Raw genomic sequence first — 14,203 nt, 5'->3', positions numbered from 1 at the left:
AACGGGGAAAGAGGGGAGGGGAGAGAGGGAAAAAAGCGGAGTCGTCTGAAATTTGGTAAATTAAGGGTGGTCGTGGTTGTGACGTTGAATACTTGGGGGTTGGAGGGGCGTGTGCCGGGACAAATGAGGTTGGCCAACGATGACGGTTGGAACGGCTGAATATTCCGAAAATGTGAAAATGTGCGATGCGAATCTGTGTAACGATACGAAAATCCTTCGTTCCAGCAATTATAATAGATGCGTCGCTTTTGCTGTAATGGAGGTAATGTGATATGATACAAACGGGGGGTTGTCGTGAAATGCGACGAGAAAGAATGGAGATCATCTGAAATTTGGAATGAATTAAGGAAGATGCGATTGCGATTCAGTCGAACCGTGAGGAATTATAGATGCTATAATATTGCTATAAACGGAGGATTGTTGAAATACAGTCTAATTGGTAGTTTAATGCTGGAAAGAATGGAATCATCTGAAATTTGGTAAATTAAGAAAGTAGTCGTTTGAGTTGATTGAGTCGAACCGTGAATAGGATTGTTTGAAAAAATGTTACCAGAATTTATGATATACTTAATGCGACACGAGAGAAAAGAGAGAATTGAAACTCGGCAAATTAGGGGCAATTATCGCGAGAACGTTGAATTGTATTAGAAGGATGGAAACGAATGTTGGCAACTAAATGGGACTTACTAAAACGCGAGATGTGAATATGTAACCGAATGGATGTTGACAATGGATTTTAACTAGGATAAAAACCAAGTTGTCTGAAATTTGGGTGTGTTGTAGTCGTGGCGTTGAATATTTAGAAAGAGAGAGAGAGAGAGAGTGAGAGAGAAATGAGCAGGCAAAGATGAAACAGTGAGCAGAATGAGCGAAAATTCGAGTAAAATTACCGAAACACGTGAAATGTGATATTACGTTAAAGTGGATTACGAGATTTGGAAAACGCGAGATTTGTGGATGGAATTTTAGAATAAGATTCTTCTTACAGTTAGAAAAAATTGTTACACAAAATTAATTCTCTTTTTATCGACGATAAAATTACAAACGCATGCGTTTGGAGGGTTGCTCGTAGAAAGATTCTTAGAGTAAGATTCTCTAGCGCGCAAACTATAACGTAATTTGCGTGAACTGTGTGCGAGTATAAATTAATTTGCTCCGTTAAAATAGTTGACAAACTAGGGCGCAAACAAAAATACAAACACGCACGGGGGATGAAATATAATTGGTTCCATTCGTTTAACGCGATTACGTGAACTGAATCGAAGATAAATAAGATTACGTTCTCTCTTACTACGTTCCCTCAACTTTGACAACGACAAGAAGCTCTTCCCAACTCTTAATACCATTTATACCTTATAATTTCGTCGGGACGCGACGCACCGTTCGTTAATTTATTTATTTATTTTTATCGAACTTTGAAAAAATTTATTAAATTCCAACTTGAATCTTTTCCAATCGAGCGCGGATTCGATCACAATTCGACGATAAATAATTTCCGTCGGATCGAAACGAAGAATTTTTCCGATACCAATGATAAAACGCTCGATTTCGAAAAAGAGAAAAAAGAAAACGAGAGAATCCTATGCAATAGGAGGTACTCCACCAGTCACTCGAATGCCGCGTATCAAATTCCCAGTGTAAAATTCTCGTTTCGCCAACTTTGATGCTTAACGAGTCGCGATTCCATTCGACTGCAGCTTCCCTCTTTCTCTCCTCTCCTTCCACACCGTGCCGCGTGTAATCTCTCTCTCTCTCTCTCTCTCTCCGCGACAATGCATGCATATCCTCTTGCGCGCGGGAATATCGTCCCGCGACATCAAAGGGAGCGAGGAAGGGAAAAAGAATGAAAACGGATGAGAGGTCGGGCTTATCTGAAAAACCGGCGAAAATTGCTGCCCTCCTTCTCCTCCTCCTCCTTCTCCTCTTCCTCTCTTTCTCTCTCTCTCTCTCTTTCTCTCTCTCCATTTATAACGGGAGAATCGGACGTGACCGTGGAAGAATGGCGAGGGTTTGGTTTGGCGAGGGGGGAGGGGAAGAGACGTTAAAGAAGAGAGCGAAAAGGGCTAGGATAAGAAGCGGAGAAGGCTGTGGAAGGAGCGAGCGCGAGCGGGAAACATTTACATGCGGCGTGTAATCGCGTTGCCTCTTCAATTCCGTAGTGCATTGCAGATGATTGTTCGAATTGACGAGAAAGAACCTGCAAGCACCGCGGGAGTGAGGTGGCCTCGCGTCTGTTCGACGTTCTCTCGCATACCGTCTTCGCAGGATGGACCGAGAAGAAGAGAGGAAATCGAAGAATCGAGGAAAAGAGAAGAAACGTATACTTGCGTAATATGTATATATGTGTGTATAAGCGATAGATGAGAGGAGTTAAAGGAAAGTAGATTACGGAGATTATTGGGTAGGTATGCGTAGGAGATTGATTTTTATATTTGCGGGAATAATGTAACCACGGTGGTTTTTAAAATTTAAAACGAGCGTGTAAACGCGTAACGCAACATTTAGCGACCCTTCGGTATTTTTAATCGAAGGGTACGTTCATTTGGGTCACGTATATTGGATGTAACTCGCGTGACCCGAGCTTCTTTGATCTTATTTTATTAAGCGTAAGATCGTTGGAAATATTATTATTATTATTGTTCACGAAATAATGGTACACTTGGTCAGAGATGTATCGTGATCCGAGAATATAATTGAAACGAAAAAATATATAGCCGGATGAAGAGAAAGGAGAGGAGAATTTTTGTCGGCGTGAAGTAATTTATTACCTCTCCACTTGGTTGGAAAACGTCGCATTTCCCGAACATTCATTCGCCCCTGAAAGCGTGTGCGGGGTCCGATAAAATCGAGCGGACGTGCATGGAACAGGTCACGAGTCGGGGAAGGATTAATTCTTCTTCTTCTGAGAGAGAAAGAGAGAGAGAGTAAGAGACCTTTTTTCTTCTTTTCCCCTCTCCATTTTTCCTCTTCCTCTTTTTCCTCCTCCTCCGCCACGCGCTTTCCTTTTTCACGATACCGTGAAAGGTAATTAAGGGAGAGAGGCAAGCTGATCTACGTTTCCCCTCGAGAGCCAACTCCTTTGGGATATTTTTAAATTCGAGCCGCGCCTCCCCTCCCCCGCTAACGATTTCAAGATCTCTCGTTAAGATCTCGAGACGGTTGGAAATTCCCCTCCCCCTCGATCGCGAGTTTTGTTCACTTGATGGATCCTAACCGGGGCGTTCGACTTTTCTTCCTTTCGGATGTTCCTCGTGCGATCGAGACCATTCCCAAGACTCGATTCAATGCAAATTAGAATTCTTTCTCCGGAGTTGAAAATAAAATTTTAGCTCGTTGCTCGGCTCGAAATCGAATTTATAAATCGAAGTCGAAACAAAATTCTATAACGATCCCATTACAGTGATATTTTTCTTCGTCGTAAAACTTTAGATCGATCCGATCAAAATTCATACTGTAATGGTTACAGTAGGATAAATATACAGATGAATCTATGAAAAATTCAATGTTCTTTAATTAAATTACTCGATTAAGTACGATATTTTTTATAGATTATTCATTCTTATTACGTGAAATCGTGAGAAATTCGAATAAGATTTTGTGATAATGACGAATTCGATTAAATTTGTATCGATATGTTGTACGATATTAAAAAATAAGAAAAGAATGTTATATAAACATAAATTTGCAAATGCTTTATCACATCGAAAAATAGTTTATGTTTCCATTTCAAAGTGCTGTTACGAATGTAACAGCTTGACGTCTTAGGGAAACTGAATTTATCGCTCTCCGAATTTCTTTTATCTTATTTTTGCTCATCAGTGAATGCACTATTAATCCCTTCTATTATCCCTTGTCTCTTGAATTGAGGTTTGAAGGATAAAAATCTAACGTAAGTATGTAATATAATATTCTTTTCTTATTTTACACTCGTAGAACGTGTAGTTGTAAATCATCAAACTGATGATCGTTTAATCCAGGCACACCTTGTATATAACCGAAGCATGATTCTTAGAATGAAGCATAGAATATTTCTTTACTGACCGATGAATTCTTACGTAGACTTATGTAAATGCAAAAATTCAACCGGCACTCAACAATGGCGCAATCACATTCGAGATAGCACAGGTCAAGATTTCGATAAGATAAAGAAATACAAAAATTCACCATCTTCCAATTCACTCGGTCAAATATATATACTCGACTCTGAAAATCGAAACAAGTATCCTGTAAACGACGAATCTACCAGAAATTCGACATCCAAGATTGGGAATCACGATAAAAATAAAGATCATGAAATACAAAAGTTGCACTATTTTCCAAATCACTCGACCAAATATATATACTCGACTCTGAAAATCGAAACAAAATATCCTGTAAACGACGAAATCAGAGATTCGACATCCAAGATTGGGAATCACGATAAAAATAAAGATCACAAAATACAAAAGTTTCACCATCTTCCAAATCACTCGGCCAAATATATTCGAAACAAAAAATACTGCAAAGAATCACGATAAAATATCATAGGACGAATCCATCCTGCGGCTCGAGTACGACAACATTTAACCGGCACTCAACATTGGCGCAATCACATTCGAGATAGCGCAGGTCAAGATTTCGATAAGATAAAGAAATACAAAAATTCACCATCTTCCAAATCACTCGACCAAATATATATACTCGACTCTGAAAATCGAAACAAAATATCCTGTAAACGACGAATCTACCAGAAATTCGACATCCAAGATTGAGAATCACGATAAATATAAAGATCACGAAATACAAAAGATTCACCATCTTCCAAATCACTCGAAAGAGTCACGATAAAATATCGTAGAACGAATCCATCCTCGAGTACGACAACATTTAACCGGCACTGAACATTGGCGCAATCACATTCGAGATAGCGCAGGCCATCCGGTAAGATTTGGATTGGCAACCGTGGTAATCCTGCTCGATCGGACTGGGTGCGCGATAAGGGAAGATTAGGCGGGGCGGATGGCGGCGAGGTAAACGCAAAATACCGTAAATTTATCCGTGATACGATCTCTGGATGGTGCACCGGATGGTGGGAAGATAGTGAACCCCTGTCTAGTCATCTATCCGTCCGTCCGGTCTGGCACCGATAGCAACGCTCGTGTCGTGTCAGAATTCGCAACAGGTGGACCGACTCGTCTCGTCTCGTCTCGTCTCTGCCACCGCTTGAACCGACTGTTGTGGCTCGTTCGCCGACGATTATGCGATTTCATGAATCGGTGATGCTTCTTCCCACGGGACGACTTGGACCACGATGGGACGTAACGATGCAACGAGGATTTCGAGGCTCGATCTCCTATTCACGGAATACGGATAGTTTTATGGTTGGCTTTATGGAATTTACAACGTGAACGATTGTTTATGACGAAACAAGATTTGCCCACTTTTGGAATGATGTGGAAGTGGAATTTTTGTTTCATTGCTCCGTGTTGGCAAAGTGTAATTTAGATTTTTGTTAGATTGTTATTGACGATGATTTTTTTTAGGGGTGGATTTGGAATTTGACCGTGAAAAGTGGGTTTCTTGAAAAATGAATGTACAATGAAATTATAGTGTGGGTTCCTTGCAACGATGATTTTTTTCTTGTAAAGTAAACGCCTGGATTGTTATTGAAATAACAGTGATAGTTTTTTTTAGAAATAAAATATCGTTTTAAAGATCTGCATACGATTGAAAATTCCAATGATCGAATCAAAGTTTTCAATATTGTTTCAAGGGAAAAAATCTTCGTCCATATCTGTTCTCAAGAGAATTACTTTTTTAGATGATTACTCGAAAGTATGATTTAGAAAGAATCTTTCTAAATGAATACATAGGTTTTTACTTTCTTCGCTTATTCCATAAATTTTGATACACAGTTTTGTGCAAATATTTATAAAATTTATTTACGATACATTCATATTATGAGAAAAAATTTTATTATCTTTGAATTTCAAAAACAAAATTTTACAAAAAAAAAAAAAGAATCGATTATTATCCGGGAAATAGAAAATGGTCCATGAATTTTTCGATTTTCCTTTCATCAATTTTCCTAAAAATATTTCGCGCGATATTTTTTTACATTTTAATTTTAATCGATCCACACGTACGCGTACGCAACGTATTTGCTCGACATTCCATCACACGACCAATCGACCAATGGTTTCCTTCCATCTTTCCATTTATTAATTGAAAAAACCGGACAATATTTGGTTGCTTGTGATCCGTTGTTGCAGGAGTAGCAACGTTATTCGCAATTGCGCCTGAGTGTTTGGTTCGCTTTTAAGTTAATTGCTCGACTGTATTTTCTAAATTAAAGTTGTAGCTGCACCTTCACGGCTGCTCGTTATCGAGGGATTTTACACGAAACTCTTGTCACGCGACAAGATGTTTCTTTACGGCTGCCTCTCCCCAGTTTTAACTCCCCCCCTCCTTCAACTTATCTTTCCTTCAACTGTTTTCTCGCGCGAGACGGTATGCAAATTTTGTTACTCGAGTTTTGCGAAGGAACAATCGCCAGGGATGTTTTTAAACGTCGTCGTTAAATATAACTCGCCTTAAATTGTTTTCCTCTTTTTTTTTACTAGTAGTTTAGGAAGTAATAATTTATTGTGTTTCAAAAGAAAAAAGAGGAAATGTTTATATATGGTTGATGGAATATTTTTTCTTTTCAAATTTTTCTTTATCATCGTGGAAAAAGGCGCGCGATTTTTGTACAATCGAGAAGAAAGTTTCGAATTAATCAAAAACAAGAATGAAAATGTTTAATAAATAAAGGATATCTTGCGTTTATGCTAAATTGAAATTGGAACATATATGTGATAGGGAAAGATTTAAAAATTATCGATAAAGTTTTATTATTATTAATTCTTTCAATCTTTAACGAGTTAATATTACGTAAATCAACATATTATCGTTTGTTTAAGTTAAATAATGGTTCGCGTGTCGGCAAGTAAATAATTTGCACAGCAAATGAAAGATATTGGAAGAAAAAAATTATCAATTTCGATGATGCGAATATCATCCATTTGTCTTTGTCAACTTTCGTTTTAATCTTTCAATTATATAGGATTTATTTTTGTTTCAATAGAAAGTCAATTTACGTTTTTATACAAATTTTCCAACTTATACGTGCTCGAGATACATGCATACATTCCGTGAAAATTAATAATTCGATAGGAAAATAAATTTCCATCGAATTTTTCTATAATTACTTATCATTACCGAATCATTCAAGAATCAATTTTGTATCATCGATGAATATTGATTTGATAAATTTTATCGTATTATCGATGAATATTAACCATGCCGATGAATATCGACGATTTAAATATTTATTGAATAATTTAAACGTCGAATCGAAAATATCATATCATTCGCATGGATACATGGATTTCGAGCGAAAACGTCTCACCACCGATTAACACATGGTGAATAAAATTTGAATAAATAATCGAAAAAGTCGAAAAGTGAAGATTGTGTAGCGATTATTTAATTTCTGAAATATTTATACACGAGCTCACGGTCTGATTAATATGAGTGAGCGATTAATTTGTAATTTTTTTGAAGAGAAAGAGAGAGAGAAAGGTCAGAGTTAGTTGCATTCATATGCTACGTGTATAAAATTACAGCTACTGCGTGAATCCAGATATTGATGAATATCTATTCTCACGTTTACGTTGCTCGCTTGTGAATACGTTTCCTAACAAGATCTCAGTCGAAGGCGTTTGTATCGTGCTCGAGGAACGTTTCATGTTGCTAATAATGTCGATGATTCTGTTTACGTCGCCATTAATGTTAGCTCGCAGCAAGCCAATTCTGCTCAAAATAATTATACCGACAAAACGAGAATTATCCTTTCCTAATTCTAAAATTGGATAGATATTTAAAAAGAAGAAGAAAAAATGTTTCAGTTTTTCTAAAAATTCTTTTCAAAGGAGACTTTTTTTCAATTTCACTCAAAACAAGGATTGTCTTTTCCATTAAATTTTCCATTGACTTCTTTTTTAAAATTATGGAGCATTCGAGTTTTCTTTTAAAAATTTTTTTTTGGGGAAAATTCAGATTTTACAGTTCCATCGAGCCTCGAAACCGCCTTTTATCGTCGAAACGAGAAAAACATTAATCTCTGAAAGCTCTGTTTAATCAAGAGGACCGTTTGCAAAGGTAATCAGCTTTGAAAGTCGATCCGTTTCTTAATCGCTGGAAAAAGGGTTGGAGCCATTTAGGCTTTTTCTTATTTTCGAATGGAGGAGGATCGATATCGAGCAACTGAATCCACGCAATAACGATGTGTTTCGTTGGTAATTCGAAAGTTTCGAACAAGATATAAAGTTTCCACTTCTCTCTGAAGGAAGTAACAAACGATTAATTCGATTGAAAAGTTGACAAAGTTTGAAAATTTTGTTCGACGTAACGAACTTGTGACACAGCGAGGAAAGAATGGAACGCGAGAAACGAATCGCTTAAAATTATTATCAATTTTTTTACTTCGTATCGATATTATTATTTTTCATGAGAAATTGGCGAGATGTAAAAGACGAGAAAGATATTTTTAATAACCAAAATGATTTCCCAGTTTGAACGGACGAAAAGTTTTTAAATTACAACAGTTACAAAGATTGAAACTGTGATTTTCGCTTTTTAAAATTGGAACATTTTCCGCGATAGAATTACCACTGCTTTTTTAACGATGTGGAAAAAAGGGAAAAAACGTATCAAAATTAAAAGAAGAGTTCTCTATATCTTATAATTCAATCATTTTCAACATTTATTTCATTCTTTTGAAATAATTTGCAATCACAGATCCTTATGTCGGATAAACGTTCCTATTTAAAAAAAAAAAAAAAAACGATAATACAATTTATGAACGCGTTTAATTATGATACGTTCATAAATCTGTTCATTCACCGATAAATACTTATTTACTCATCGAACAGAAATAGACGAAATGGAACAATCGTTTCAAAGATATGAAAATTAAAAACTGTATCAAATTTATCGAATATTCTTACCGTGCGCTCACCAATTATTACCTCTGACAATTAATTATTCCTCCATGTATAAATTCCAATAACCGTCTCTTTTTCCTTTTTCTTAATTATTTCACTTCGACGTGGAAAAATCAAATCGCATTCCGTCTTCATCTCTATTATAACGTTATTAACCTCCGATTGAAAAACCGCGAAATCTCTTGTTCAAAGGACGATTGTTATTCGTTATTTATCAAATAGGATGCATATAACGATCGTCATTCCATTTTTCAAGTCAAAACGTTTCGTATTTCATCCACGTATAAATAACCAACTACATCCTCCCTCCTTTCTCTCTCGATCGAGTATTTAATTAATTTGAATCGAAGCGTTACGATTTAATTACGCCTCCTCCCCCTCTTTCTATCTTCCTCCCTTTCTTTCTTTCTTTCTCGCTCTCCGATTGCTCGTATGAAAACGCTTCGTATTCTCCGCGTGTTTTCAATGGACGCACGCCTCCATTGAAATTAACCAGGTTTCGTTTGGTCGAAAGGTATCGGGAAGAACCGGTGAAGCGTTTGAAAAAAAAATTTCGAGCGAGTCATGCGTTATTTTTATTCCGTGTCTAAACACTGGTCATGGAAACGAGAGAGAGAGAGAGAGTGAGAGAAAAATAGGAATTGAGAGCAAAACGAGCAAAATGCTGTTACTGGCTTTTATTTTTACGTAGAATATATATATGTGTGTGTGTATATCGTTTTTATCATTTGTTCGGAGAAAGAGAAAAGTGTCATCGAGATGAATTTTACTTTTTGTAATATTTAGTGATCAACGATAACGTTTCGATGTTTCAGGTAGTACCCCAGACTTATTGCCAACCCTTCTTCTAATACACGGTGATTCCTATTCGTGGGGCGCTGGAAATTCCTTCGACGGCACTGCGTTGGCTGCTTACGGTCGTCTTATCGTCGTTTCTATTAATTTTCGTCTCGGCGTACTCGGTGAGTATTGTTATTCTGAAAAAAAATGGATAAAAATTTCATCCCGCTCGAAACTTTATAATTTCGTGTGTTCGTTATTTCTATCGACTCGAATTCGTGCAACCTTTGAAGCGAAACATTAATTAATTCGTCAAAGCAAAATCGAGAAAGCGCCGCTTAGCTAAGAGATAATGCGTTGTTCGTTGTGGAAAAGGGATGTTTATTTCAAAAAGCGCGCAAATCCGAATCTGAGTTCGATTTCGACCTCGGCGGTGGGTAAATAAACGCGCCGTTGATTCGAGAAAAAGCGAACGATTGAAAATTGATCAGGCGCAAAATTTGATCGAAGTTGAATTTACTTGGATGATTTATCGCGCCCGAAGCAAACTGCGAATTTTCAACCGATTAATTTTTCAATCAAGTGGCCAACTCCGTTCCAGCGTGTTTATTTGATAAAAGCGAAGCGATGAATCGCAAGCTGAGACTTTAGAGACAAGATGCATTGCCGCGTTCGAGAAAACTGTTGCTCCGCGACACAGCGTTAAATACGAGGCACGCGAGAGTACGTGGAAGACGGATAAAAGCGAGATTACAAACCCCGGGTATCTTATATTCGAAATATAAGGTCTTCTGAAACTTCTCCCTCGTTACGCTTGATTTTGTTCCTTTCTCGAAACTATGACGTTCTCGTTTGTCTTATTTCCTTCTACCACCACCACCAACGCTGCTAGCTCGAGAGCCAACCAGCGGACTTCTTTCCCAACTTATATTAAATCCGTAACAATGCTTTCAACTTGGAAGTCGGTCAGCGGCCAGTATATGTTCTCGCCGGGGGTTTGAAATCGCTAATCGATGCAGAACAACTTCTTTCTCTTCTCCTCCCCCTCTCCCTCCTGTATTCTTTCTGAAAAGAAAAAAAAAAGAAAAGAAAGAAAGGAAGAAGGAAAAAAATGGGAGAAAGAAAGCGAGAGAAAGAATACAGCCGGCTGGAATAATAACTTTTTCTAACTCGGTTTTCCCCAACTTTCCAGTCAGGTTTCAATAGTTTCAATGGTTACTTATTCCGATAACGTATTTCCATCGTTCCCTCCCCCCCTTTTTTTCTTGAAGAATCGATACTACTTCGTCGTGGTATATAATAATCGACTATGTTTAAAATTGTAAATTGAAACCAAAGAGCGAAAGATGACTTTTTCGAAAAGAGATCGATCGAGAACTCTGAAGAATACGTCGCGATCGTATCGTGCAACTTGGGTATGTTTTCTCCTAAATAAAGTCGATACCTGAAAGATGTGATGAATCGAAGGAAATGATAGAAAGGTAGACATTTCTCTGGCAAGAAATTCTTGATAAATTTTCCTTTCTTTTTCAGAAGGCGCGTTAATTGATCGGTAAAATTTACCGATCAGTGTTCGTAGAAAATGTGACCACTATCTTTCCTCGGACTCGAAGTTTTTGGAAAAATTCTTCGGATTCGAGGCATCCAGTGTCGTTGCAGTATCGTAAAATGACGATTCAGAAATATTGAGTTCACGTCCTCGACTGTCGAGTATCAAGAAGGTAGTAGCTAGTAGCTTCAAGAATTCTGTTCAAAAGTAACACGAAAACAAAGCGATACGTTGCAATATTTTATTCTCGCGATAGAAATCGATAGAACCGCTCGATCGAACGTTATCATTGCATGAAATTCGTGTAATTTCACGAAATTTGCGCAAATAGTGAATACTTTATTCAAAATTTTTTCTTTTATCTCTTATAAATTCCTTCGAAAAGATTCCTCTCGTGAAATAAAATTAAACTTCTAATTATCCACGGTGAACACGTTTCAAGCGGTTTCTACGAACCGATACAAAAGTTTCCTCCTCTTGAAAAACAAGAGAATGCTGGCTTTTTTGCTCGTCTCGACGAGTGTCCCGAAATTTAGATAGCTTATCTTTTTTTGTTTAAATTTTTCTTTCCTCGGCCTTCTTTCATCCTCTCAATGACGATTGAACATTTACAAAAGCAGGTGAAATAATGTTATGATATGATTATATGATATATAATTTTAAAACACAGGCAGGCAATTTTATCCGTAGAAAAATTGTATTATTTTTTTTTCCCCTTTTTTTCAAAGATCTTTACGGCCACGTTTTAAAATCTCTTCATTTGTACGTATTCTCATCTGACAATGACTTTTTCTTTCTATCGTTTCTTTTTTTTTTATTTCTCCGGCTTTCCCGCTTCCCTGATTGCATTTTTCTTTTTTTTCTTTTTTTTTCACTTTTATGTCTTCCTGCGCTCCTCACTGTTTTTCTTTCTCCCCCCTTTCTTATTTTTTTGCCGTATTTTCCTCCGCATATACATCTAGCTCCAGAACCAGAGGAAATTTATCACTATCCTCTTTCATCCCCCTTCGCTTTTAATCCCATTCGCACGTGCAATTTCATTTCACATTTTTCGCATAAGTACGTTTCTTTTCTTAAAAAAAGTATATACATATATATTTGATAAGCGCAATATTTTGTATAGTGCAGCGTCAAATTCGAATTCATCGCTCGAGCAAAATTACAATCCCGATGAAATTTATATATCCGACGTAACCGTAGACGTAACAAAATGAAAAATTTAGAAACATTTAGATACGTTCTTCCGTGAAAAAAAAAAGATCGTCCTCCCTCTAAAAATTTTCATTAAAAATGCACGCATGAGGAGGAGTATCGCCGTATATGTGGCGACTGTGCAACCGCTGCAATTTCCCAATTCGAGGCCCGAAGCGAAGCTGGTCCTCCTCCGACGAGGAGGGCAGACGTCTGGGCCCTCGAAGCTGGACGGCTTTAACCGGTTAATCATCGTGTGAATATTTCACCGAGCAATTTTCCTCTTGAATAACGTTCAAAGGGAGATCCAGCGGAGCTTGTTATCGTCTGTTCGCGCGTCCCCCGTCAACGATCTACTCTTTTTTCGATCTTTTCCATCGAAATTGTGGGGATCGACGTCTTGAGTGAAAAGTAAAGAAACAAACGAGCGAACGAAATCTCGATATATCTCGAGTCGCGAATTGAAGATTGAAAATTTCGATCGCTCGAATACGTTTACTTTTTTATTAGATTTTTTGTAAAATTTATGCACAACGTAAATAATGAAATACAAGTGGAGCAATTTTTTTATCGACAAGAAATTTCTTCGAGATATTTGTATTATTCGTGAATCTTTAGAAAGTAGAGATATCAGATCGTATAAAATTTTTATTGGAAGAGAAACAATATATTTTCGAAACTATCTATCTTTATTCTACTTCCTCGGTCATAGCTTCTCGAATATTTTATTTTTTAATAACAACTATAAACGAGCGATAATCGGTCGATGAAATATCCGATGAATGGATTAGTTGAGATTTCATATTTTTGTAGAGCGTTGTTATGCAGGAGAATAGATCCACGTCTATCGACTAATGAGAATTTCTCAATCGATCTCAGGATGCTGCTGTATCTCCTCGTTTCAAGAAAGAACGACGAATTATTCTCTTTACTTGTACAACCATAACTTTTTTTTAACCGTAACAACGGTTTCCCCATTCGTTTAGGATTTTCATTAGCATCCAATTGTTCAGATCCAATTCTATTGAAAAAATGGACCGTTTCGAACTTTCCTTTTCCAATTTTTTCACTTCACCCATTATACCCTGAAAACTGGAGTCATTCCAGAGATACCTCCAACTCTGCCTCTCGATTTATCTGTTGTTCAATATGGATTTCGATCTACCTCATTCGAGCCTCATTCTCAAGATTCTCGTTTCCAGATCTGAATTTTTGAAACCGTCATCTAGATACAATCTTCTTCCCTTAATATTTCGATTGCACTTAGGAGCTTAAACTCGTACAGGGAATAATACTCGAAATCCATTCGCCATATCGTTCACTTCTCAAAAAATAATTAAATTAATAGAGAAAAGAGTTTACCACGCGAAGGAAATATAAGAGGACAACGTAAAAATATAAAAAATATGGGTTAAGTAGAATTTACAACTCTTGACAATTGATTGTCGTTCGTTCTAAAATCAACTTCATGCGATGCAACAACGTAATACAAAAACAAACACGAAGCTGACACAATGTAATATATCAACGAAATTTTTTGCTCTCGTTCTCATCGATTCTGTTTAATCTATACACAGAATATATAATATATATCTACTGAAATAAAAACTCGACACTCCCTCAATAGAAACGATGTTTTCCGCATCCTTGAGAAATG

The 14,203-nt window shown here is 37.1% G+C and overlaps 1 protein-coding gene across 6 annotated transcripts in view; it reads left to right on the top strand.

Moving 5' to 3' along the window:
- The window catches only part of LOC108002125 (neuroligin-1), a 56,810-nt gene that overhangs the window by 23,444 nt on the left and 19,163 nt on the right, over positions 1 to 14,203 (top strand). For all 6 annotated transcript variants that reach the window (XM_062086989.1, XM_062086990.1, XM_062086993.1 and 3 more), the window contains exon 3: positions 9,842 to 9,988. In XM_062086989.1, coding sequence (XP_061942973.1) covers positions 9,842 to 9,988 — 147 coding nt within the window. The remainder of the gene's footprint in view (positions 1 to 9,841; positions 9,989 to 14,203) is intronic.

This window comes from Apis cerana, linkage group LG1, assembly GCF_029169275.1.
Source record: "Apis cerana isolate GH-2021 linkage group LG1, AcerK_1.0, whole genome shotgun sequence".
Classification (NCBI taxonomy): Eukaryota; Metazoa; Arthropoda; class Insecta; order Hymenoptera; family Apidae; genus Apis; species Apis cerana.
This window is presented reverse-complemented; position numbering and strand designations above follow the sequence as displayed.